Raw genomic sequence first — 27,035 nt, forward strand, 5'->3', positions numbered from 1 at the left:
ATGGTTTTGGAAGTGCTGAACTCAGTGCATTATAACATCACCAGCATGGTGACCGAAGTTGCGCCTGTTGCCAGCATTGCAATCCTGCTGCTCACTGGCTTTCTTCTCTTGGTTTGGAATAATAAAAACACATCCTCAATACCAGGTAACACAGTCATTTAGTTCTGTATCTAAGGAGAGTGTTTCCTTGGGCTTTTTGACCATGAGGGTAAAGGAAATTTGCAAAACAGCGAAGAGTAAACCTGAGGAGATGGCTGAAGCCCAAGGCATATTAGCAAATGAATTCAGGTGAACATTTTTCTACCAATTATCTGCATACGTTAAATGAAAGCATTAAAAAAATCTTAGATAATCCCTTCCAGTCTGCATTTTGTTTCGGTAAAATAGACTTGGCAAAAGTATCCTTTAAAGTAAATTTAAGATGGGGTGGAACAAGGTAATATTCCAGGTTTTGGATTTTTTTAATTTAAATTCATTCCAATTTTGGTCTAAAGGTGAAAATGTCTCTGGAATGCTTTCTGTACTCCTTTCTGTCTCCCTCCCACTTTGCCTCATCCATGTCCTCTGCCCTCTCCCTTTCTTGAACCTATTCCTTCTCTTTATCCCATTCTTTATTTTTTTTTATTTTTGGGCATGGTGGTGATGTTGGTGCCACCACAAGGGGTAGATGGGACCTGGACAGTGGATGAAAAATGGGGATCACTATAGTTCCCTTGAAAATCTAAAAAAAATCTTCCACAAGCTCTGTGGATCAATCAAAAGCAGAGTATAATATAATTATCCAGATAATCCCAGTAGAAACAACACCACTCTACACTATCAGATTAACTCAGAACTTCCAGAAATATCAGACGGCTTTGTAGTTTCTTGGAAAATTCCTCACGGCAGGCATGTGTCCCCAGTCCCATAAAAAATTCTGTAAGTCAATCATGTACATATAATGTTATTAGAACAATCCTAAGATTAAGACCCCTTGACCCCAAGACTCTCAAATTTGTTTTGGTTATATAGACATTAACAAAGACTTTCCACTAAGGGCAAAAAGAATACCCTGATAATCCTTTCCACATTAACCCAGCTACTTCAAAGTTAAGGAATAAACCTTGTTTGCCAGATTTGGGTTTAAACATCCAATTTAAATGATTCACCCCAAAACTTAGATTATCTAAATTATCAGCACTGTACTGTCTCAGACAGTTGTGTGAGTTTTGGCTCCAGGACTATTTCACTGACAGAATGGAATTACAGGAGTAAGATACAGAAATGGTATAACTTTACAATAAAACTCGTAAAACCACTCCAACAAGCTTTTGACGAACTTTTCACCACCACCACTAAAATCAAGCTACCAAGTTTGTTCTCTGATACAAGCAACAGCAACTCCCCTGGCTGCTCACCAGATTCACACTCCTCACAATTCTGTCATTGCCTACGTCAGCAAAGGTGTAAGGGCCATGGCTCTTCACTAAAACCACATCACTGGACTCAGACTCTGGTCTAGACACAGATCAGACACACTGCCTCATTCCTCAGTGCTTAGCTTTATTTCGGCTAATGAGATTTAGCTTAAGATTCTCTTCTTAAACCAAATCCTTTTTGAAGGAAATAAAAAAGAAATGCATGCTCTTTGTTGGGGCATTGTCTTTGCAGACCGTGTTTCTCACAGTTAAAAAGATGACACCCAAACCACAGACTAATCCAAACCCACCCATTCCGTTGACTGGTGCTTTCAAACCCAAAGTTTTCAGACAAAACTAGGCAGCCAGACAGACCTGTCAGCTTGTCACTTGTCCTGATTTTCGTGCCTGTTACGAGAGGGACTGATTGACTTATATTTAAAACTCATTGACACCATTTAACACAGCAAGAATAGAGTAGACACCTATTTCAGTCCGTTCAGACTGAAATGCTTGAGACCAAATGGAACGGGAGTGGTGTAGACTCTGGACTACTTTTTACTCATGGAGCTGTGAAGAGCATCATGTTAATTTGTGTTGTTGTTTTAATCATTTTGTCTGTGTGATTCACCTATATACATCAGAAGATACAAAAGGACATCCAGATCAAAAGAACAAGAATAGCAGTTAATTTAAAGCAATTGCTCTTTTTGGTGTTGCAGAAATACTGACTGTGATCTGATGACTTTCCTAGGTCCTGGCTACTTTCTGGGAATTGGACCCCTCATTTCCTACTGCAGGTTCCTCTGGATGGGGAATGGCAGTGCCTGCAATTACTACAACAAGACGTATGGTGAATTCGTGAGAGTCTGGATATACGGAGAGGAAACCCTCATTATTAGCAAGTAAGTCTGTTAATAATCGGGGACATATTTAAAAATCAAGGCTGGAATTTTCATATTAAAAACTAAACAAACTTATTTCGATACCTTGATGTCTGTTGCTAAAGATGTGTTTTTACTACTTTTTAAATGAAGGATGATGCCTGCAGCTCAGGATCTAGGACAGTGCTTCTCACCCTGGCTGCATATTAAAGTAACCTAGGAGCTGTTCAAAACCCCACTGCCCAGGCCACAAACCCAACTTTTACAGTCTCCTGGGAAGGAGGGACCTGGGCATCCGTAGTGTTTAGAGGCCCCCAAATGATTGCAACGTGCTACAGAGCTTGAGGAGGAAAAAAGGTAAGAAGCTTCCAGAGTAGAGGGGCTTTCCCTGGGGAAACACCTACGCAGGTTGGAGGGGTTCTGTCTAATTTTCTTACCCTTAAGTGTAGTTCAGGTGCTGGGAGTGAAAGACTAGACATGGAGGGAAGAATGAAGCACATGAGAAAGGACCAGAGGACCAGGACAGAAATTGCTCTTAGACACTAGGTACTTAGATCACCAGATAAATTCCCAGGAATCCTGACCAGTTGCTGAAATAGGATCCTTGTTACAGTACAGGTAGCATCTGGCAACTGCTGTCTTAATTAGGAAAGTGACCTTAGCGACCCTGACAGGGTCAGGTGCTGATTCATGCTGAGAACATGACAAAACTCACTCTGCCCTTCCCCCAGTTTTCCCAGTTCTTTCCCTTTCCTGTCCTCACAGGCTTTTCTCTGGTTGGAGTCTCTGTGTTCTCCTTAATTGCCTCCCAGCCGCTCAATTTTCTTAAGGGATGAGCTCCCCACAGGAATAGGACATGTTTGTCCCCATCTTCCCTTGCCTGCTCTTCAGGTCCTTCCAGAACTACCCATACCTCTTAAAAAGACCCCACTGGATGTCAGAAAGCTCTTTTTCTTTGAATAATATGCCAGGTATTTTCTCTTCTGAAAATTTTGACGTCTGTAGTTATTACACCTGTGTAGAGATTATGGGCCAACTTTTCCTAGCAGCTTAGTTCTGAAGTGGGGGGCTGCAGAACTTTGGAGCACGATGGGGTGGGGAGTCAGGCACCAGTGCTGCCACGACTCTGCCTGAGCAACTGGGGGCTATGGGGAGAGATCCATCTGATCACCTGTAGATAAAGTATGCATGATTCCCCAGGCAGAGATGCGCTAAATTATTGAGGTTCTACAGAAGTTATGCATGACACTATATGTCATGTGTATATGTTAGTGTTTGCCATCAATATCAAAAATAGAATGTGAATAGCATCCATAAAGAGGAACTGACATTTAACATGATAGTTAGGATGATATTTGGCCATATGTTAGCAATTAACAAACAATTAAGGTTACAGAATTTGTATACCTGTTTTAGTCATTTCTGAATTTATAGGAAATTCATTCTTTTGTTCTGTAAACGTACATTTATTTATTAGAATTTACTCTATACTAAGCACTGGATGACCCTAAACTATCATAGAAATTATTGGCTCTCCATTCATTCATTAAATAAATATTTATTGAGAACTTATTATGTACAACAGGTATCATGAACAAATCACTCCCAAATCCCTACCCTTGTAGAGGAATATATTGTTGCAGTATTAATATACCAACAATAAAAGGCTAAAACATAGTATTATCAGTAGGGTGAACAACTGTCTTGGTTTACTTGGAACCAGAGGATTTCCCACGTTGTGGGATTTTTAAGCTGGGACACCCAGGATGGTTGTCCACACCATTATCAGGTAGATATGGGCTATATAGAAGATGAGGTGGGTGGAGCAACTTCGGGATGGGGAGAAATCAGGATTCCATTTCAGATATTTTGACTTGGCTTGCCTAGTACTGCTGAATAGGATATTAAGAAGGAAGTTCTAACCATTCAGACCTTCAACTGTAGTCAGAAACTAGCAAAGGAAGCTGAGAAGGACAACCACATAGAGAAGGGAAAACCAGGAGAGTGTGGAGGTCTGAAAGCCAGGCGAGAATGCATGTCAGGGAGGATGGAATTGTCAACTCTCCAGATAGTGCCACATGACTGGACAGAGATGTGAGCATTGCATTTAGCACCAGGGAGGTCATGAGTGACCTTGATAAGGGCAGTTTCTATGGAGTGCTGGGAGCAAAAGTCTGACCACTGTAGAGAATGGGGAGAGAAGAATTGGAGGCAGCAGGTACAGACACTCTTTCCAAGAGTTTGCCATAAAGGAGGCAGAGAAATAGAACAGAGCTGAAAGGGATGTTTGGTCCAAGGAGCTTTTATTTGTTAAGATACAAGATATTATGACATGTGTGTTTTGATGGAAATGATGAGTTACAGACGAAAGTGTTGATGCAGCACACAAAAGGAGTGTGCCAGGTGAGATGACAAGGGGGCCCAGGTAACAAGTGGACGTGGCCTTGAAAAGGGACACGCAAGTTCATCCACAGTAACAGGAGGGAAGGCTGAATATATGGGCACTGATCCTGGTGGTTGGACTTGCAGAGGTTCCAGTTGCTTCTGTTTTCTCAACAAAATAGGAAATGAAGTCTGTAGTTGAAATAAAGGTGAGAAGTACAACACTGGGGGACAGAGGAGACAGGATATAACAGTCATCCAGGAAAGCGAGAGAGTGACTGGACTTGGGAAATGTAGTAGAATTGCCAGCTGCACTAAGGGCTCACTTGAATTGAACTGAGACCTGCCAGTGTGTGTGTGTGTGTGTGCGTGTCCATGTGCATGTATGGTTTTTTCCCTGGCCCCATTCAACTGCCAGGTGCAAGCACAGAGTAAGCTAAACTGAGAGTCGGATTTAGCCAGGGTTGAGGTTTTACCAGGCAACTAGGACAAAGTAAGCAGAGGGTCAAGGGACTTGAGGATGCATGGAAGGGAGAGACTCTAATGATCGACAAGAAAATAGTTTTCCAACTTTCTAGTAAGAAAAGTTCAAATGAACAGGAAAGTTAGAAGAGCAGTCCTCCCCACTTTTTCCCCAAGACCTTGACCTTCTGAAAAGACCACATCAGTTGTCTTACAGGATGTCCCACATTCCAAATCTCTCTCAGTATCTCATTATGGTGTCATTGAACATATTCTTCTATTCCCAGTATTGCTTATAAACTGAACACTAGGTCTATAGGCTCTATTCGATTCAGGTTAATTGTTGTGTAATAATACGTTCCTGTTAGTCCTACGCAGTTCACATTGCATCACATCAAGAGACCAGGGAAGGTGTTCCCATATTAGAGATACTAAATTTGGTCAGCTTAGGGTGGTTACACTCAGACCTCTCTGTTACAAAGATTCTTTTTCTCTTGCAGTGACCTCAGTATCAAACCTGGGTAAGGATATTAGAGGCCAAAGGACAGGGAAAATGTGGTAGGATTGATGGAGTACAAGTCACAGGCACAGAACAGGTCTACACAAGGCACGTGTTTTTAAATGTTTGGTACCAAATATTCCATTGATTGTCTCCCCCCTATTTCTAGTACTCATCAATCTTGAACCTGACCACAGGTGTGTGAGTTCTTTAACCTCAGAACAGGAGGGTGGCTTTTTCTTTACTACCTAAGGGCTTACTTCATGGCTACTTTTCATTTTGAAGAGACGTTAGGTTTGCCATCTTTGGGGATGTCTTTTGACTTCAGTCATGTTTCAAGAAGAATAATTACCCCAGGGATCAGGCATCTTATACTACCCACTGTCCCTTCTGAGGTTGGGGACCCACACTGTCTCTCCTCAGTGGTAAGAAGTCCTCACTCTCCCAGCCAGTCAGTCAGTCAGTCAGTCAATGTAACATCTCCCTCACCTGGTGTTACAGGCCAGCCTGCATTGTGGGAAGGAGATCTCTAGTGTTCTCCTGAATATCAGGGGAGCTCTGGGCTGGCATCCCTAGTTCATCACCAACCTTCCCTTCTTCATTTTCCTGATTTACTCCAGTTAGATAAAGCCAGCCTACTTTTGATAAGTGACCTTATTTTAAACTGCTCATCCTTGGTGACACTTTGCTTGCTGTGTGTATCACTTCTGTCTTCCCTACTTTGTTTTTTGCCAAGTCAGAGCCTCTGTCTCAGGATAACTGAGATGTTGGCGCCCCCTAAAGGACAACTGACTTAATCGTTCGCTCTTTATTAACTAACATTTGGGTTGAAGTTTTTAATTGGCCAGTAATTCCTCAAAACATATGGACAGACCAATGTGTTTTATGATATACCCAAAAGCTCTAAAGGTCAGAGCAGAAAAATAGTATTCTGTTTGTCAACTAATCACTTAAAATTTGTAGATCTGAGTTTGTGAGAAAAGAGTATACAAATTACTTGCTGCTTTGATTATAGAGTGATTTAGGGGATGGTACGAATAGCTAGAATTCTGAAGTCTATTAGTTAATAAGAATTTCAGTCCCTTCTATAGCATGATGTCATATACAGGACAAAATTTTATCTATGTATCAGTCAAATTAATTCCCTGGAATACAAACTGAAGTATCTGGATTTGCGTATTGAAAATACAAGAGAAGACATAAAGCCACCCCACCTTTTATCCTGAAGAGACTAACTATCCATTTATCCTTTATGCTCTCAAATGTTATTTAAATGATCAATTTATACTTCCAATGCCATAGCCTAATTTATAATCAATCTTAATAAAACATCTTCTCAACAAAGTGAGTCTCTCTGCAGAAGAATTCTGTACCACTGTCCTAAGAAGACAATATTCTCCTCACACATGGAGGCCCCATGACGTCTTCAGCTAGGATTTTACAACATGTTATAATGCTCATTGCCTTATCGTGCCCCAATCAGAGTAGGATTTGGGGCAGGAAGCAAGACCTGAAGGAGGACATGGGTGGGGAGGGACTGCCTGCTCCTTCCTAGTTGCTCTGAAGACCCAGCTCAGGCCTTAAGAGCCAGGCCTGGGGGTGGGAATAGAGGGCAGAGCAGTGGAAAAGGAACCAGGAAGTTCAAGGAAGCCTGGGTTCCTGGCAAGGTCCCAGGGTTGCCACAGCAAGGGCTATCTAATGGCTCAGCGTGTCCTATGTCCTGGGAGAACTCTGTGACCCTGGAGACCTTGATGAATCATGATGGACGCAGAGCCCCAAGACAGCTGCTGTCACCACCACAGAGAGCCTTCCAGGCCAGCCCAGCCAGCCAAGCCCAGGGCCAGAGGTGCCCAGGAGATGTCCTTCAGTCCTATAATGATACTCCCCTGGAGGGGCCAGGCCTGATTAGGGCCTCTGGGGGACGGGTGGTACAAGGCAGAACTGCTGCTTCCAAACTAAAGAGATAAGACTTCAGGTATTCCAGCAACTTCCGATTATGAGGCTCACTTCTGCATGGGGAGCACTGTCTAGAGAGGGACTGCTTGGAGGCTGGAGGCTCTCAGGAATATGGTGGTGTGGAGGGTTCAGTTTCTTACAGCCTTGTAGCTCTGACAACAGTAATGGGGAGTATTTTAGTGACTTGGAGTTAGATAAGGGGAAATAACGAATAACTCTGTGTGTGTGTGTGTGTGTGTGTGTGTGTGTGTTGATCTTTAGTGATGCTCAAACAGAGAGCTAGCAGTAGAAATGTTTCAACTGGAGAAGGAAGTTCTTGTGCTAACACAAGTGCTTATTTAATCTGAATACTAGAAATTATGCATTGCATTTAGATCACCAGGCATTTGGTATGAGAGCCACCTGGTAGGCAAACTCATCACACTGAGTTCTCCTGACCCTCAACAAGTAACCCCAAGGTTTGCTTTCTCTGCAGGTCCTCAAGCGTGTTCCACGTAATGAAGCACAGTCACTACACAGCCCGATTCGGCAGCAAACTTGGGTTGCAGAGCATTGGCATGCATGAGAAAGGCGTCATATTTAATAATAATCCAGTCCTCTGGAAAGCTGTTAGAACTTACTTTATGAAAGGTATTCAGATGTCTGGCTATATTCTGCTCTTTTGTCTATGAATATGCCTTCTTGAAATCATTTTTAACTTCTGCTGCTTCACAGTTTTGAAGCAGTAAGAGCTATCATTCATTATACATGTATTATGTAGTAGGCACTGTTTAAGCCCTTGATAACTTTAATCCCACAGCAACCCCATGTGTTAAATACCCTTATCACCTCCATTTTACAACTGAGAAAACTGAGGCATAAAGAGTTTAAATAGCTTGCCCAAGTTTCCACCAACAGCAAATGGTAGCACAGGATACAATTCCAGAGCCTACATATTCACCCAACACAAACTCTGTCCTTCTTGTTGACCCACAAACAATTTCATGAATGTGAAGGAGAATTGGCACCCTATATACTTAAGATCACTTCAGTTAAGAATTTAGTATGTCAGCCATATAGTTGATTTAGCGTAACCAACATGTTTGCTGAATCATTGGCTGACATCCCAGATATCTTAAAATAGCAATTTGCAAATAAATTACAGAATTTTAGAATTGAGAAGAGTTGTATATGTCATTTCATCCAGACTCTGAGTTTTATACTTAAGGAGTACATTTCTAGAGAGCTTGTGATTTTTCCTCCAGGCAACATAGCCAGGTATGGAGGAGCAGAGACTGGATTACAAACCTCCTTATCTGGTGGTTTCCCCCTTTACTATATATGCTGCTGGAATGGAAGCCTTTGGCTTCCATTCATTATCTTACAGTTTTATGGGTCAAAAGTCTGACATGGGTCTCACGGGGCTAAAATCAAGGCACTGGCAAGGCTGTGTTCCTTTCTGGAGCCTCTAGGGAGAAAGTGTTTCCTTGCCTTTTCCAAGTTCTAAAGGCTCCCCACTCCTTTTATACATTTGAAATGTGGTTTCAAGCTCTTGAACGTAGAGGCAAATCATACATCAGTCTGGGAGTGATAAACAAAGCCAACCCTTCCATGCAAAGGACTGATTCATTGAGGAATCATTTATCTCACTTGTGATTGTGACAGTCACCCAGGAAACAGCATCCTGGCCTTTCATACCTCCAGGTCCCTCCTAAAGTCAGAACGTATGCTGCCAACCCAAACCTCCTTTTTATACATGGGTGGAAATGCTTAGACTCTAGGACCACTCACCAAGTTTCCTTTCTTATTTGCAAAGTGTGCCTTCAGGGGCTTCTGCAGCACAGCTGATTTACTTTGTTTGAGGGCTCTGACTTTAACAGCAAGTCTGAATAAAAAAGACGTAAAAAAGAGAGACTACTCCTAAAGAAAGCTTAGAGCAACCTTGAACAAACAGAGAAAGGAGGACTTTAAGAGTTAAACTCATGTTAGACCACCTACCATTAGGACCACTAGATGCTCAGATGGTCAGGAGCCAAGAAAGAGAGAGATCAGAGCCAGTTCACTCTACCTGGTTTCATTCATTCATTCATCTATTCATTCATTCATTCTTCCTTTTGACAAATATGTATCGAGGGCCACCCTGTACTATGGACTTGAAGTACAATGCTAATAGGTTATCACTGTCCCCAGTGTTCCCAGTCCTGTGAAGAAGACTGTTCAACCAACAAAGTTTTGTTTTGTTGTTATGACATTGATTGAGTACAATTAATCTGGATGTAGTTTGAAGAGAAACCAAAATTAAGGGTACATTTGGTAATTTATAAGACTAGGACTTTACACATATGAACTACAATTAAACAGGAAGCACCTTAGATCTAAAAAGTAAGATCCAATTTGAATACTTCTGTAGCAATATTCTGCCACTCATTGAAACATAAAATATCACCCAAGTGAAATCCAAACCTTCTTTAGAGAGAAATGTACATAATATAGAAAATTACTGATTTGTAATTTATGATCACAAATACTAAATGTTTCATTTGCAATCTCACAAATGATTTGTCATAGGTAGAATAAAAGTTTAATTGTGAATCATTTGTTTTAAAAAGATTTGTCATTCATTCATTCATTCATTTTTAATCATAAAAGTGATACTTTCTAGTAGACAATAGTAGAATATAGAAAAATGAAAAGAATATGAAAATTTCCACCCATTTATTGAATAAAAATTTGTCATCAGTTAAGCTCCAAACATAAAAAGCCAAAATTGCCTGATAGTTTGTGTGCCCTAGAGTTAGAGGCGGCTCACTCTGACGTGTACCCTTCAGCTTTGTCTGGCCCCGGCCTGGTGCGCACGGTGACCGTCTGTGCTGATTCCATCGCCAAGCATCTGGACAGGCTGGAGGAGGTCCGCAACGAGTCGGGCTATGTGGATGTGTTGACCCTCGTGCAGTGCATCATGCTGGACACCTCTAACAAGCTCTTCCTGGGGATCCCCTTGGACGGTACTGAAATTTTCACTTCTTTAAAAAATATATTTACTTTTTTTTTTTTTTTGGCTGTGTTGGGTCTTCGTTGCTGTGCGCGGGCTTCCTCTAGCCGTGGCAAGCAGGGGCCACTCTTCATTGTGGTGTATGGGCTTCCCATTGTTGTGGCCTCTCCTGCTGCAGAGCACGGACCCCAGGCACGGAAGCCTCAGCAGCCGTGGCAGGCGGCCTTCAGCAGTTGTGGCACGTGGAGTCCAGAGCGCAGGCTCAGCAGCTGCGGCACACCTGCCCAGCTGCTCCGCGACATGTGGGATCCTCCCGGACCAGGGCTCAAACCCGCATCCCCTGCACTGGCAGGCGGACTCCCAACCATTGCGCCACCAGGGAAGCCCTGAAATTTTCATTCTTATGACTTGACATTCAGCCCTGTATTAAACAGGGCATGAGAAGAAGGATAACGGACTCAAGCAAAGATATGTTCTTTTGCATACTGCTCTTCTTTAAACCCTTCTAAGTATTCCCAAATATTTTTCCTGGTATGTCTGCCTTGTTCACTTATAAGGTCATAAATATCCACAGCAGGGGCCATCTTCTATTTCTTTTGTATCTCTCTTCATTGCTCTAGAAAATAGGATTCTACCCACAGCTGAAACTTAACAGATGTGATCATTTGATTTGGTCATAAATATATCCTACCACCAAACCTATGTATTTAACCATTACCAACCATTCTTTTGGGCATGATATAGACATATATTATGTGTATATATGTATGTATAGTTATATATATACACACACAAACATATAGACACATTCCATATATCTACACACACACATAAATGTACATGCACACCTCTCCCTCAAAGCCACTAAGTATGAAAATTTTGATTCTATATGATGATAAGGGTACTGAAGCTGCTGGAAATGATGATGATAACTAACATAAATTTAGTATCTACTATGTGCCAAGCAGTATAAAAACTTGCTTCACATAAACTTTGTCACTTAGCATTTATAACAATCCTGGCAAGATGTCTCACTTAAGAAACTGCTTTCCTCACTATATTACAGAAACAAATATTAAACACATACATGCAACTCTATCGCCAACAAAAGACCAAACATTAATCACGTGGATTCATTCCATTCTGCTGCTGTCAGCTTAACGTAATTTCTCCTGACTTGATTTCTAGCAATGCTCATTGATTCATACATTCATTCAACTAATATTTATTGATTGCCTATTTTATGCCAGACTTAGGTTCTGGGGATAGACCAGTTGGACAAGACGAAGTCCTTGCCTTCAAAGAGTTTACATCCTAGTGGGTATATGGACAGTAAACAACTAACTATCTAGTAATATATTACGCTATAATAAGTGCCTTAAAAAAACAGGGCTTCCCGAGTGGCGCAGTAGTTGAGAGTCCGCCTGCTGATGCACGGGACACGTGTTTGTGCCCCGGTCCGGGAGGATCCCACATTCCACGGAGTGGCTGGGCCCGTGAGCCATGGGTGCTGAGCCTGCGCGTCTGGAGCCTGTGCTCCGCAATGGCAGAGGCCACAGCAGTGAGAGCCCCGCGTACCGCAAAAAAAAAAAAAAAAAAAAAAAAAAAAAAAAAGGCAGAGCTAAGGGCTAGAAAGTGAAGGGGGAGGTCAGTGGGAGGCTGAAGCTCTTGTGGAGAGAAAGGGTGGTCAGGAAGGCCTCTGTGGAGAGGATGTCTGAAAATAGCCCAGATGAAGTGTGACGATGAGCCACGTGCAGATCTGAAGGAAGAACATCACAGGCACAAGAACAAGGAACGAGTTTCACACTTGCCCAAACCAGCTGAGCTATCACACCTGCTCCCTGATTGACCACATTTGGACAAGCAGACAAGCAATAGGCCCTCCCTTTCTCTGCTCCACTCTCCTCGCCTCATCTCCCCGGCTCTTTAATGATTCCTTACCAGAGTCATAGGAACCCCATCTGATTGACATTAGGATGGGAGCCCCATTCACTCTGAAAGTCACAGCCTCTTGCCTTATCCCCTTTCACACAGGGACTCTGAAAGTCCTGTTGGCCTGTTCCACGTACATCTCTCCTAAGATATGACAGGTACCTATCTCAGAAGTCCCTGCTCTTTGGTTCCCCACTAGCTTTGATTCTTAGGAGGGATCAAGTAAAGGGAATTGTACAGCTCTCTGTTAACTTATGGATGCAGATTGCAGTCTAAGAACCTTCATAACCCATACAGACTTATGTGTATTTCCCTCTGCTCACCGGGTTCTTGTTAAACTCTCATTTGGCCTGAGGGACTCAGTGCACCGAAGAGGAAAGGACATGGCCCTGAGGTCAGACAGAATCGAGCTCCAGCCTAGGGACTTCCTGCCACTCTGGCTGTATGATGTTGGGCAAGCTTCTTCATTTCTATGAACTGCAGTTTCTGCATCTTCATGTCTCTTCCCTTCTCTTGTGTATAATTTGAAAAAAACAGGGGTTTTCTTTTTTCTAGTATTCAATTTAATTCAAGAACATCCGTTAAGATCTGACTGTGCACAAGACTCAGGACAAGGCACTGAAGATTCCAAGATGGATTCCACCCTCTGAACCGAAATATAAACAACAGAGTGGGGAGGCTTTTTGCCTTTCCAGGCACCAGAATTGAGGCCATAACAGCATTAATTACTTCTCATTTCAAACAGTCAGGTAAACAGAAGGGAGTTGGAGGCTCAGCCATGGAGAAGCGTGTGAGATTCTAGGCTGTGTCTCTAGTACAAACATGAAAACTGGCAAATCTCTGGTTAACGTGGCCAATTTAGATGCCAAGCAGAATAAATTAATGTTGATTTGTTTAGTGGCATTCCCCTGGCTGAAACACCCAGTGAAGGTGGAACCTTGATCTGCTTAGAGTCCCAGATGGTAGGAGAGTCTACAGGGGATCTTCTCTGAGCAGTGTACCATTCTTGGGCTCACATTTTTGCTCATCTGTTCTGATCTTTTTCTGTTTTTCCAGAAAGGGCCATCGTGGTTAAAATCCAGGGTTATTTTGATGCATGGCAAGCTCTCCTTCTCAAACCAGACATCTTCTTTAAGATTTCTTGGCTACGCAGAAAGTATGAAAAGTCTGTGTAAGTAACATATTTTGGAATATTTATTGCTGAGATTGGATTGATCTGTGTTGTGTCTTAGTTACTGCTGGCCTCTTCAGCAAGCTTTCTCCTCTCCAGACCGCAAGGGAGCTGTTAAGTTGCCGGTGAAGCACTTCTTAACAGCAATTCGGCAGCATGTGGCCAGACCACAGAGGAAAGGAAGACTTTGGCCCAGGGCAGTTTTGAGGCTGAGAGCTCCATCTCTGTAACTAAGACACTGCTGTGTGTTTTGAGTTGAAGAGAAGGGTTGGCGGAACCTATCCTTATCATTAGTCAAAATTCTCTTTGCATGTCTGGAAAAATAAATCATTTTATTGTTGTGTTGCTTCTGAATGAATTTAACTTAATTCAATTTGTCAGAATTGACAGTAGTTACAAGAGAATTTTTTCATGATTAACTTTTATAAAATGTGTTGTTTGTTTAGTTATGCATCTTATATCTTGGGGGATCCTAAAACTGTCATTAAATGGCTTTGCTTTTATCTCAGACTAGTCTAGCAGAAGACTAGACAAATGCCCAATGACCTACTGGATAATCAATGGTTTTCAGAGTGTAAGTAGCCAGCCAGTATACATGCCACCTCTAACCACCAGTGGAAAGCACAGGGGATCTAGAGGTAGACAGACCTGGTTTGTATCCTATCTCTACCACTTAGTAACCAAATGTCCTTGGGAAGTTCTTCAAAGTAAAATATAACATACCCTCCGTGGTGGCAATACAGGTTAATGAGATCCTCTGTGAAGGGCAATCAGCACAAAGCATGACACATAGTAGGCAATAAACATGTTAGTTTTCCCCACCCCTCTGTTCATATCTTTCCCAGATGTCCCTGACTATCTTAAATTCTCCATCCCTACAATTTCCCAAAGTTGTTTGAAGAGCTAACTTCATCCTGTTTGCGTGTTTTGAAATTCAGTAATATTAGTCTCCAGGACGTCAGCTTGATGTTGCTTTATGTATTTCAAGCAGATGATGAGTATTAGGTGGATGATTTGGACACCTGGTCCTTTAAACATTTCTTATTGTGACTTGAATCAATAAGATAAATGGTTCATGTCTTCACTGCTGTCAGAATTTGTGGTCGTCTCAAGAGTCTTATTGGTCCGCAGTTAAACTTGGTCATTAGTTTAGCTTCAGTATGGTCAGCAGGCCCATAGAAACTTACTGCATGAGACTGTATAACAGTTTCTCTTTGGCTTCTTTAAAATTATCTCAACAACATCCCCTCTCTATATAAATTTGCCAATGGTTAGTTCACTATGTACTATCTCCTCTGATCTAGAGCAGTAAAAACCTAAAGAAATCTTTTAATCTCCTTCCCCTGCATTCCTTTGCAATAATGCCGATACTTTTTTTGAGGCATAACTGACATATAACATTATGTTAGTTTCAGGTGTACAGCCTGATTCAATATTTGAATATATTGAGAAATGTTCATCACAATTAATCTAGTTAACACCTTTTACCATACATAGTTACAAAACTTTTTCCTTGTGATGAGAACTTTTAAGATCTACTCTCTTAGCAACTTTTAAATATGCAATACTGTATATTAACTGTAGTCATCATGCTGTACATTACATCCCCATGATTTATTGATCATATAACTGGAAGGAAGTTTGTACCTTTGACCCCCTTCACCCATTTCACACCCAACCTACCCCTAGCACTCATGGCAATCACCAATCTCTTCCTGTAAAACTGAGGTTGGGATTTCTCCTTTTGTTATTGTTTTTTTAAGATCCCACATATAAGAGAGATCATATAGAATTTGTCTTTCATACCAATATTTAAAAAAATATATTTATGTAAAGGTTTCTGGGACATCTACTTCCATCCCTATTTATTCAATTTTATATTTTTCCCTCTTTGAATTCCCAATATTAGCACAGTACTGTTTTCTACTTTTTGTTTTGTCAAATGTAGGCTTTTCAGTCTCAGAATACATAAGTGTTTGTGGCCTGGACTAGGAACCTAGCCACCATTATTTTCGTACAAACAGAGGAATTCTTGCAATATAATTTGTAAGTCAGAGACTTATTTCCTGTAAACTGACATTTAACTCAATTCTCCTAGTTTTTAATGACATACAAATTCAAATACATACATTTAAGCAGAAGCAAATTTTAACCTGAATAGGAGATATCCCAGTGGATATTCACAGGCCCTTGACTCTGGCCCAGGGAGGAAGGAGATGCTTAGAAGTGGATGCAGCTCCATCAAGAAATTCTCTAGGAATTCAAAGTCTAGGGGCATTTCAATACATCCCAGGCCATTTGGGAGCCACTGCTTAGGTAGGAATGCTATGAGCATTCCAGCCCACTATTGAATAAATGTAGGAGATACTCAACAAATATTTGCTGAACAAATGGATGGGTAGGTAAATGAATAAACGTGAATATATCCCTGCTGTATGTCTGGAATGGTGAGTGTGTGTGTATGTTTGTGCGCGCACCTATAAAGCATACTTACAGAGATAAACAATTGTAGGCATCCTTATTTAGAATGACACAATGAAAATACTACCCTGAAGAATATCTCTCAGAATGTTTAAATATCTTCCTTGAGATGCCCCCCCAAAAAACTTCTGAAGATAGGAGGTATCTTAAAGAATCCTCTGTTACTTTTCCTGTTGAACTGAAGTAAACATAGAGGCTATTTAGGTCAACAGAGTATTTAAGCGTGTAGGCAACTGTGTCAACAAGAATTTGAAAGAAAGATTTACTGTACATTTAACATAATACAGGATGCTGTTCCCTGAGATTGGGGAACAATACAATTATATGTGAATGCATACACTTAAAGACAAAGTCAAAGATAACAGAATTGAGATCTCAAGGTGGCCTTATTGTTCATCTAGCGTGATCCCTTCACTTTAAAAGAGACATAAGACTCAGAGACTTAAACTAGGTTACGTGGAACGACAACAACCTGGACCAGAACCTGACCCTTTGTCGAAGGTGTTTTTCCCTCCTGCACACTGTCAAAAGGCGTATGTATATTGATGCAGACAGTCATTCGTTCAACAAATATTTACTTAGTGTTACTATGAGGCAGAAACTGCAAGGTATGAGATAAATATCAGGAAAAATACTTCCTGCCTGTGTAGAAGAGGAACCTCAAACTCAATTGTCTTCGAGACTATGCAGATAAAAGTGGGCTGGGTGGATGTAAGACACAGGAAATGGAGGTGCCCGTGGGAGACTGGAGAGTGCATGCTCCCACTAAAGGCATTCACTGGCTTTGGTTTTTGATGTTTAACTTAAGCACTGTGCTGGCCCAATCAAATAGCAGAAAACATAATTGGATTTAGCCATTTGGTACCAGTTTTCAACCCTTAACTACAGTTACAGCCTTGATTTTGCTACCACTGCCGAGATACATGGGCTAACTCTGGTTCCTTAACATGATATAATGTGTATGTAATTTAAGAATATTTGTGAAGAATTAAGTATAAATTCAGTTATTCATGAGCACTAATGGCTTCCACTAAAGCAGATCATTTTATTTTTAAACATGGCAAACAAATCCATTTATCTAGATATCATATCTGTGTACAAGTAGATAATATTTACACTGTTTTTTCCAGCGAGGAGCTGAAAGAAGAAATGGAAATTCTGGTAGAAAAAAAAAGACACAGGATTTCCGTAGCAGAGAAACTGGAAGACTCACTGGATTTCACCACTGAGTTGATTTTGGCTGAGGTACAGACCTGAACTGACCCTAATTCCCACACAACATACATATATGACTGTATCAGTGTCTAAAAATTCTCTCCTGTTAATTGTTGCATGTTTCTGCTTTGACTATATGCTCCAGTATTTCTATAATGCCCAATCCAATAGCCCCCTATTAGACAGTCAGGTAAGTTTGAACTTTAAGACTGAAACTTCTGTGTTTCTGCACAATAAAAATAGGAAAACTGGGGAATCCAAAGACACTAAACACATAGATATTTCGTTCAGTCCTTCAGCTTTGAGATGAAGATCGTTAATGCAAATGTCCATCATCAGACCCAGAGACACATAATTTCTATGATTTCATTTTGTTGAGGTTATTAATCCTTGAGTGCCACCTCCCCTCCTGTTCTGAACCGTTCATTCACGTTGCCAATGTTTCTCCCCGCTTTCAACTGTTCAGAAACGTGGTGACCTGACAAGAGAGAATGTGAACCAGTGCGTATTGGAAATGCTGATCGCAGCACCGGACACCATGTCCGTCTCTGTGTTTTTCATGCTGTTTCTCATTGCAAAGCACCCCCTAGTTGAAGAGGCAATAATGAAGGAAATCCAGACTGTTGTTGGTAAGAATTTATCAAGCAAATAATAGAGATTAGAAAACAATTCCTTCTGAATATCAGCTTCTAGGTCCTAAGAATCTTATGTCAAAATCTGTATTACAATCCACCCAGAGAACAACAGAGCAAGTCAATGTGTCGTATTTTCATTATGCCAAACAGGTTTCTGTGTTTTTCTAATATAAAAAAATATACATGCTGGCTGGAAAAAAAATCCAAATAATAGAGAGATGTATAAAGCAGAAAGTATTATTTCCGGATCCCTTCCACTCTCCTTCCCATTCCCCAGGGGGAATCACTGTTAATATTTTGATGTGTATTCTTCAAGGTCTTTTTTGATGGGCACATAAACACATATATGCGGTTCTATTTGTCTGTGTGTAAAAAAACATGGGATCATCCACAAGGATTTGCTACCTTATCAGTGACAAAAGGCTTTTGATTTTGAGGGTCCACCCAGGGAAATGGCTATCATTTTCTGCAGTGTTTCTGGGTTTCAAGCAGCCCGTTCTTCCAGGTGGTGGCAGAGGGAGGAGGAAAGGGTGATGATAGCAGAGGCAGGGGAGCGATCAGTTCCCTCCCCCACCCTCTCCTCCTCCTCTGCAGGAGAGCCTCCAGGTCCCTGCTCAGCTCTTCCCCTCTCTGTCCCCTCCCTGCTCTGCCATTGCTTCAGCATCACTCTGCCACTGCTTCGGATATCCCCACCCTTCCCTGGAGACACTGCCACGTTCAGAAGAAGTCAGAATTGCTTTCTGGAGAAAACAGAATGCCTTATTTGGAGTATGCTTCACATAAGTAATCTCTTTAGGAACACATTTCAGACATATGCGAAGAGGTATCAGTAATGATATAGATTTTTTTTTCTTGACTTTACAGGTCTCTGTGAAACAACCTATTTTGTTGTTAAAAGGCACCATGTATTTTTTAAGCTTTTTATCTTATTTATCTTTAAAACCATTTGAGTGCTGCTTGAAACAGATGACAAGGGGAAATTTCATACACGGACTAAATATGTGAAAGGGTTCTGCAGATGCGTTGCCATAGGAGGGCCACTGCCTGGGAAGGTAGATAGCAAGGAGCCAGAATGACATCCGGGTTTCAAATTCTGGAATGTTTTCTCAAGCACCCTTTTCAGGTTATGGGTTCTGTGCCAGGTGCAAGGGCACTGCGGTGAACAAGCCAGTGCCATCCCTGCAGACCTGGGCTCTCAGTCTCGTGAGAAAAAGAGAATTCAAGAAACAAGCTCAGTGGAGTGAGAGAGAGTCACAGAATGATGGGGGTACAGGCAACACAGGGGAAACTGCTCTTGAGATCATAAACCTTTAATACAATTTCCTTGAGACGTGAAAAGTTCTTGTGCCCCTTGATATCCCCCTGACACGACAGTCCTCTTGAAAGATAGAACTGGGACAACCACTAGTACATGTATACTTGTTCCCCCTAGACCCACAGGACTGGTATTTACTTCTAAAAGTATGCCTTTTGTTACCTTCTCCATCATCTGCCCTCTAACTCCCCACCACAGATAAATACACCCATTAGACTCTTACTGTGTTCGAAAAGCAGTATGTGAGGGGCTATGTTGCTAAAGTTCTCTAACCAAGTGAGACCACTCCTGAATAACCTAACTGTACAGGAGACAGAGCTGCCTCAGGACCCTGGGTTGACTTTCATTCTGCAAAAACAGTAGCCCATTTCAGGATGCTTTGAAGTTTTGCCAATTCTGAGAGTAATCCAAGCCTCTCTGACCAGTGTCGAGCCAAGCTGAGACATGGAGGTGTCCATCAAGCCCCAGCTCACCTGGAGCTGATGAGGCACCCCATTTGTTGTGGTGGAGAGAGGGCGTTCTTGCCACTTTACCACCCAGGTTGTCCTTGATGAGATGAGGAGGAGAGACTAACAGTGATATTTTTATCTTTTTTTAAAAATTTTCTTTACTTTTTTATACAGAAGGTTTTTATTAGTCATCCATTTCATACACATCAGTGTATACATGTCAATCCCAATCTCCCAATCCATCACACCACGACCCGCACCCCCCACTGCTTTCCCCCCTTGGTGTCCATACATTTCTTCTCTACATCTGTGTCTCAATTTCTGCCCTACAAACCAGTTCATCTGTAGCATTTTTCTAGGTTCCAAATATATGTGTTAATATACGACATTGGTTTTTCTCTTTTTGACTTACTTCACTCTGTATGACAGTCTCTAGATCCATCCACATCTCTACAAATGACCCAATTTCGTTCCTTTTCATGGCTGAGATATATTCCATTGTATATATGTACCACATCTTCTTTATCCATTCGTCTGTCGATGGGCATTTAGGTTGCTTCCATGACCTGGCTATTGTAAAGAGTGCTGCAATGAACATTGGGGTGCATGTGCCTATTTGAATTATGGTTTTCTCTGGGTATATGCCCAGTAGTGGGATTGCTGGGTCATATGGTAATTCTGCTTATAGTTTTTTAAGGAACCTCCATACTGTTTCTCCATAGTGGCTGTATCAATTTACATTCCCACCAATAGTGGAAGAGGGTTCCATTTTCTCCAAACTCTCTCCAGCATTCGATGTTTGCAGATTCTCTGCTGATGCCCATTCTAACTGGTGTGAGGTGATACCTCATTGTAGTTTTGATTTGCATTTCTCTAATAATCAGTGATGTTGAGCAGCTTTTCATGTGCTTCTTAGCTATCTGTATGTCTTCTTTGGAGAAATGTCTGTTTAGGTCTTCTGCCCATTTTTGGATTAGGTTCTTTGTTTTTTTAATATTGAGCTGCATCAACTGTTTATATATTTTGGAGATTAATTCTTTGTCCGTTGATTCATTTGCAAATATTTTCTCCCATTCTGAGGGTTGCCTTTTTGTCTTGATTACGGCTTCCTTTGCTGTGCAAAAGCTTTTAAGTTTCGTTAGGTCCCATTTGTTTATTTCTGTTTTTATTTCCATTACCCAAGGAGGTGAATCAAAAAAGATCTTGCTGTGATTTATGTCAAACAGTGTTCTTCCTATGTTTTCCTCTAGGAGTTTTATAATGTCCGGTCTCACATTTAGGTCTTTAATATATTTTGAGTTTATTTTTTTGTATGGTGTTAAGGATTGTTCTAATTTCATTCATTTACATGTAACTGTCCAGTTGTCCCAGCACCACTTATTGAAGAGACTGTCTTTTCTCCATTGTATATCCTAGCCTCCTTTGTCATAGATTACTTGACCATAGGTGTGTGGGTTTACCTCTGGGCTTTCTATCTTCTTCCACTGATCTATATTTCAGTTTCTGTGCCAGTACCATATTGACCAATTGATATTGGTCTATAATTTTTTTGTAGTATCTTTGTCTGGTTTTGGTATCAGGGTGATGGTGCCCTCATAGAATGAGTTTGGGAGTGTTCCTTCCTCTGCAATTTTTTGGAAGAGTTTGAGAAGGATGAGTGTTAGCTCTTCTCTAAATGTTTAATAGAATTCATCTGTGAAGCCATCTGGTCCTGGACTTTTGTTTGTTGGAAGATTTTTAATCACAGTTTCAATTTCATTACTTGTGATTGGTCTGTTCATATTTTCTATTGCTTCCTCGTCCAGTCTTGGAAGGTTATACCTTTCTAAGCATTTGCCCATTTCTTCCAGGTTGTCCATTTTATTGGCATACAGTTGCTTGTAGTAGTCTCTTAGGATGCTTTGTATTTCTGCGGTGTCTGTTGTAACTTCTCCTTTTTCATTTCTAATTTTATTGGTTTGAGTCCTCTCCCTCCTTTTCTTGGTGAGTCTGGCTAATGGTTTATCAATTTTGTTTATCCTCTCAAGGAACCAGCTTTTAGTTTTATTCATCTTTGCTATTGTTTTCTTTGTTTCTATTTCACTTATTTCTGCTTTGATCTTTATGATTTCTTTCCTTCTGATAACTTTGGGTTTTGTTTGTTCTTCTTTCTCTAGTTCCTTTAGCTGTAAGGTTAGATTGTTTACTTGAGATTTTTCTTGTTTCTTGACATAGGCTTATATTGCTATAAACTTTCCTCTAAAACTGCTTTGCTGCATCCCATAGGTTTTGGATCATCCTGTTTTCATTTTCATTTGTCTCTAGGTATTTTTTGATTTCCTGTTTGATTTCTTCAGTGATCTCTTGGTTATTTAGTAACGTACTGTTTAGCCTCCATGTGTTTCTGTTTTTTACCTTTTTTTCCCTGTAATTGATTTCTAATCACATAGCGTTGTGGTCAGAAAAGATGCCTGATGTGATTTCAATTTTCTTAAATTTGCTGAGGCTTGATTTGTGACCCAAGATGTGACCTATCCTGGAGAATGTTCTGTGTGCACTTGAGGAGAAAGTGTAATCTGATGTTTTTGGATGGAATGTCCTATAAATATCAATTAAATCTATCTGGTCTATTATGTCAATTAACACTTGTGTTTCCTTATTAATTGTTTGTCTGGATGATCTGTCCACTGGTGTAAGTGAGGTGTTAAAGTCCCCCACTCTTATTGTGTTAATGTCGATTTCCTATTTTATAGCTGTTAGCAGTTGCCTTATGTATTGAGATGCTCCTATGTTGGGTGCATACATATTTATAATTGTCATACCTTCTTCTTGGATTGTTTCCTATTTTGCTTATCTTCTCAAAGAACCACCTTTTAGTTTTATTGGTCTTTGATATTGTTTTCTCTGTTTCTATTTCATTTATTTCTGCTCTGATCTTTATGATTTCTTTCTTTCTGCTAACTTTGGGTTTTGTTTGTTCTTCTTTCTCTAGTTCCTTTAGATGTAAGGTTATATTGTTTGAGATTTTTCTTGTTTCTTGAGGTAGACTTGTATAGCTATAAACTTCCCTCTTAGATCTGCTTTTGTTGCATCCCGTAGGTTTTGGATCATCATGTTTTCATTGTCATTTGTCTCTAGGTATTTTTTGATTTCCTCTTTGACTTCTTCAGTGATGTCTTGATTATTTAGTAACATATTGTTTAGCCTCCATGTGTTTGTGTTTTTTACATTTTTTTCCCCTGTAATTGATTTCTAATCTCATTGCGTTGTGGTCACAAAAGATGCTTGATATGATTTCAATTTTCTTAAATTTACTGAGGCCTGATTTGTGACCCAAGATGTGATCTACCCTGGAGAATGTTCCATGCGCACTTGAGAAGGAAGTGTAATCTGCTGTTTTTGGATGGAATGTCCTATAAATATCAATTAAATCTATCTGGCTTATTGTGTCATTTAAAGCTTGTGTTTCCTTAATAATTTTCTGTTTGGATGATCTTTCAACTGGTGTAAGTGAGGTGTTAAAGTCCCCCACTCTTACTGTGTTACTGTCGATTTCCTCTTTTAGAACTGTAAGCAGTTGCCTTATGTATTGAGATGCTCTTATGTTGGGTGCATACATATTTATAATTGTCATACTTTTTCTTGGATTGTTTCCTAGATAATTATGTAGTGTCCTTCCTTGTCTCTTGTAACATTCTTTATTTTAAAGTGTATTTTATCTGATATGAGTATTGCTGCTGCAGCTTTATTTCATTTCCATTTGCATGGAATATCTTTTTCCATCCCCTCACTTTCAGTCTGACTGTGTCCCTAGGTCTGAAATGGGACTTTTTAGACAGCACATATATGCGGCTTGCTTTTCTATCCATTCAGCAACCCTGTTTGTTTCGGGTGGAGCATTTAATCCATTCACGTTTAAGGTAATTATTGATATGTATGTTCCTATGACTATTTTCTTAATTGTTTTGGGTTTGTTTTTGTACGTTTTTCTTCTCTTGTGTTTCCCACTTAGAGAAGTTCCTTCAGCATTTTTTCTAGAGCTGGTTTGGTGGTGCTGAATTCCCTTAGCTTTTGTTTGTCTGTGAAGCTTTTGATTTCTCCATCGAATCTGAATGAGATCCTTTGTGGGTCGAGTAATGTTGGTTGTAGGTTCTTCCCTCTCATCACTTTAAGTATATCATGCCACTCCCTTCTGGCTTGTACAGTTTCTGCTGAGAAATCAGCTGTTAACCTTATGGGGGTTCCCTTGTAGCTTATTTGTCAATTTTCCCTTGCTGCTTTCAATAATTTTTCTTTGCCTTTAATTTTTGCCAGTTTGATTACTATATGACTCAGCGTGCTTCTCCTTGGGTGCATCCTGTATGGGACTCTCTGCACTTACTGGACTTCGGTGGCTATTTCCTTTCCCATGTTAGGGAAGTTTTCAACTATAGTCTCTTCAAATATTTTCTCGGGTCCTTTCTCTCTCTCTTCTCCTTCTGGGACCCCTATAATGCAAATGTTGTTGTGTTTAATGTTGTCCCAGAGGTCTCTTAGGCTGTCTTCATTTCTTTTCATTCATTTTCTTTATTCTGTTCTGCAGCAGTGAATTCCACCATTTTGTCTTCCAGGTCACTTATCCGTTCTTCTGCCTCAGTTATTCTGCTATTGATTCCTTCTAGTGTACTTTTCATTTCAGTTATTGTATTGTTCATCTCTGTTTGTTTGTTCTTTAATTCTTCTAGATCTTTGTTAAATATTTCTTGCATCTTCTTGATCTTTGCCTCCATTCTTTTTCCAAGGTCCTGGATCATCTTCACTATCATTATTCTGAATTCTTTTTCTGGAAGGTTGCCTATCTCCACTTCATTTAGTTGTTTTTCTGGGGTTTTACCTTGTTCCTTCATCTGGTACATAGCCCTCTGCCTTTTCATCTTGTCTATCTTTCTGTGAATGTGGTTTTTGTTCCACAGGCTGCAGGATTGTAGGTCTTCTTGCTTCTGCTGTCTGCCCTGTGGTGGATGAGGCTATCTAAGAGGCTTGTGCAAGTTTCCTGATGGGAGAGACTGGTGGTGGGTAGCTATCAGTGATATTTTCTGACAGATGACTGCATTGGATACCAGAAGAGAAAATTTCTGTGAAGATCATTAATCTCACCATCTCCCTTGACTAGAGGAGGAATGAATGTCTTCTAGAATTCAGAGTAGGGGATAAAACTCAAGAACCACACAGGTGGCAATAAATGTTTGAAGCAGATTAGGTAGGTCTACATGATGCTGCAGAGAGGAAGTTCCTCTAAAGGGCTCATCAGCCACCCACCCTCAGCTAACTATTGTCATGTGGGGATGTGAGTCCAATGTAACCTGTTTTTTAATTTCTATACAAATCCAGACATTTGTATGAAATCTCTCAGATGTTAAGATAATTAACTTCAAATCTGAATTTTCATAAGACACTCTGTGGACCAAACATAAAATATTTTACAATTATATATATAAATTTTTTCAACCAAGACCGAACTGACCTATAAATTTACAGTTCTGAAACTATGAGTTTTATGCCCATCACACGTTGAAACTAACATGACCTACTTTGTCCTTTTTATCTGATCCCACAGGTGAAAGAGACATAAGGATTGATGATATGCAGAAACTAAAAGTGGTAGAAAACTTTATTTATGAGAGCATGCGGTACCAGCCTGTCGTGGACCTGGTCATGCGCAAAGCCTTAGAGGATGATGTCATCGATGGCTACCCAGTGAAAAAGGGGACTAACATTATCCTGAATATTGGAAGAATGCATAGACTCGAGTTTTTCCCCAAGCCCAATGAATTTACTCTTGAAAACTTTGCCAGGAATGTAAGAGCCCTTCCTTAAAACTGAGTGTGCCACTCTTGAAAATGTCACCTCTTAAATGCTCTCTGTTTCTGTGTTTGCACCATGTATATTTCATTCTATTTACTCATTCTCTTCACACCTCACCAGGAAAACACATTTCCCCTAGCTTGGAACACGACCACCATGTCTGTCCTCAAGCCAAGGAGGCTGGCTCTCCAGCTCTCAGAAATGTCTTCATGGAGGCCACACAATAGGTCAAAAGATGAATAATTCAGGCCCTTAATTTGCTTAAAATGAGGCAAATTTTCTTTAACCAACCCATTTAAACTTAACTTTTCCATTTAAACATCACCTTGTCACCACGTAGATTCAGCCGTAGCATCATCTAAGTCAAGGAAATCCACTTCTGCTTCAGATGGAAATCAAGTGAGAAGAAAAGATTTGGTTTTTGCAGTGGGCCTTTGGTTTATCAAATGGCCCCACAAGCACTAGGCCTCATTCTATATAAGACTTTGTACTTAAAAGAGCCTCAGCTGCTTCTTTTTCTGTAACTGAGGTGTACTGGAGATTCTGCCTCCATTATGTCAATTCTAGGCAATGATTTTTTTAACCTGAATTATCCTGATAGTTCCCTCTGTGTCCCCTTTTTCCATTTGCATATGGAAATATGATCTTAGTTAAACCAGCTGTCTAATTCATTCCATTTCTATATAAGCAACCCACGCCATGTTGGCAATTGATCAAAAATAACTTACTGAGCGTGTATTAAGTGTCAGGCACTATGTGAGTCCAAATGGGGACAAGACAGGCAGAGGTGTCCCATTAAATATTTGTATAACTAAATATATTTAGATCCTTGGCACTAATATACAGGGAATCCACACCTTTGCCTAAACTTGTCCTTGTCATCATGTTATATGCCCTGGCACAAAAACAATCTTTGCCTCGATGACTGGCAGAACAGCAGTAAAGCCATGGTCTTCCCACAGAGCTAGTTGAGTGTCTACATGAAAAGCAAAACAGGGGATTGTTTGAAGTTGTGTCCGTATCACAAAGGGTGAATCAAACTGGAGGGAGAAAGAGGCTTATCTGAGTTACAGTCATTCCTCTCCGTGAAGGAGCAGTATGGCCAAGTCGCCGAAACCGAGCATTCTGACTCACAGTGTTTTCAGGGTGAATCAAACAGATATGCATGACTCTAGCCTTTACTTCTCGGGCTAATTGTCTGATCATTTTCCTAGGTTCCTTACAGGTACTTTCAGCCATTTGGCTTTGGGCCCCGGGCCTGTGCGGGAAAATACATTGCCATGGTGATGATGAAGGTCACCCTGGTCACACTTCTGAGACGCTTCCACGTGCAGACATTGCAAGGTCGATGTGTTGAAAAGATGCAGAAGAAAAATGACTTATCTTTGCACCCAGATGAGACCAGCGACCTGCTAGGAATGATTTTCATCCCAAGAAATTCAGACAAGTGCCTCAACCACTAA

The 27,035-nt window shown here is 40.7% G+C and overlaps 1 protein-coding gene across 1 annotated transcript; it reads left to right on the forward strand.

Moving 5' to 3' along the window:
- Positions 1-27,035, forward strand: LOC116749147 (aromatase-like). The gene is made up of 9 exons (XM_032623196.1): positions 1-145; positions 2,152-2,302; positions 8,056-8,210; positions 10,388-10,564; positions 13,540-13,654; positions 17,266-17,380; positions 17,817-17,979; positions 25,325-25,566; positions 26,787-27,035. Exons 1-9 carry the CDS (start codon positions 1-3, stop codon positions 27,033-27,035), a joined length of 1,512 nt encoding a protein of 503 aa, XP_032479087.1.

This window comes from Phocoena sinus, chromosome 2, assembly GCF_008692025.1.
Source record: "Phocoena sinus isolate mPhoSin1 chromosome 2, mPhoSin1.pri, whole genome shotgun sequence".
NCBI lineage: Eukaryota > Metazoa > Chordata > Mammalia > Artiodactyla > Phocoenidae > Phocoena > Phocoena sinus.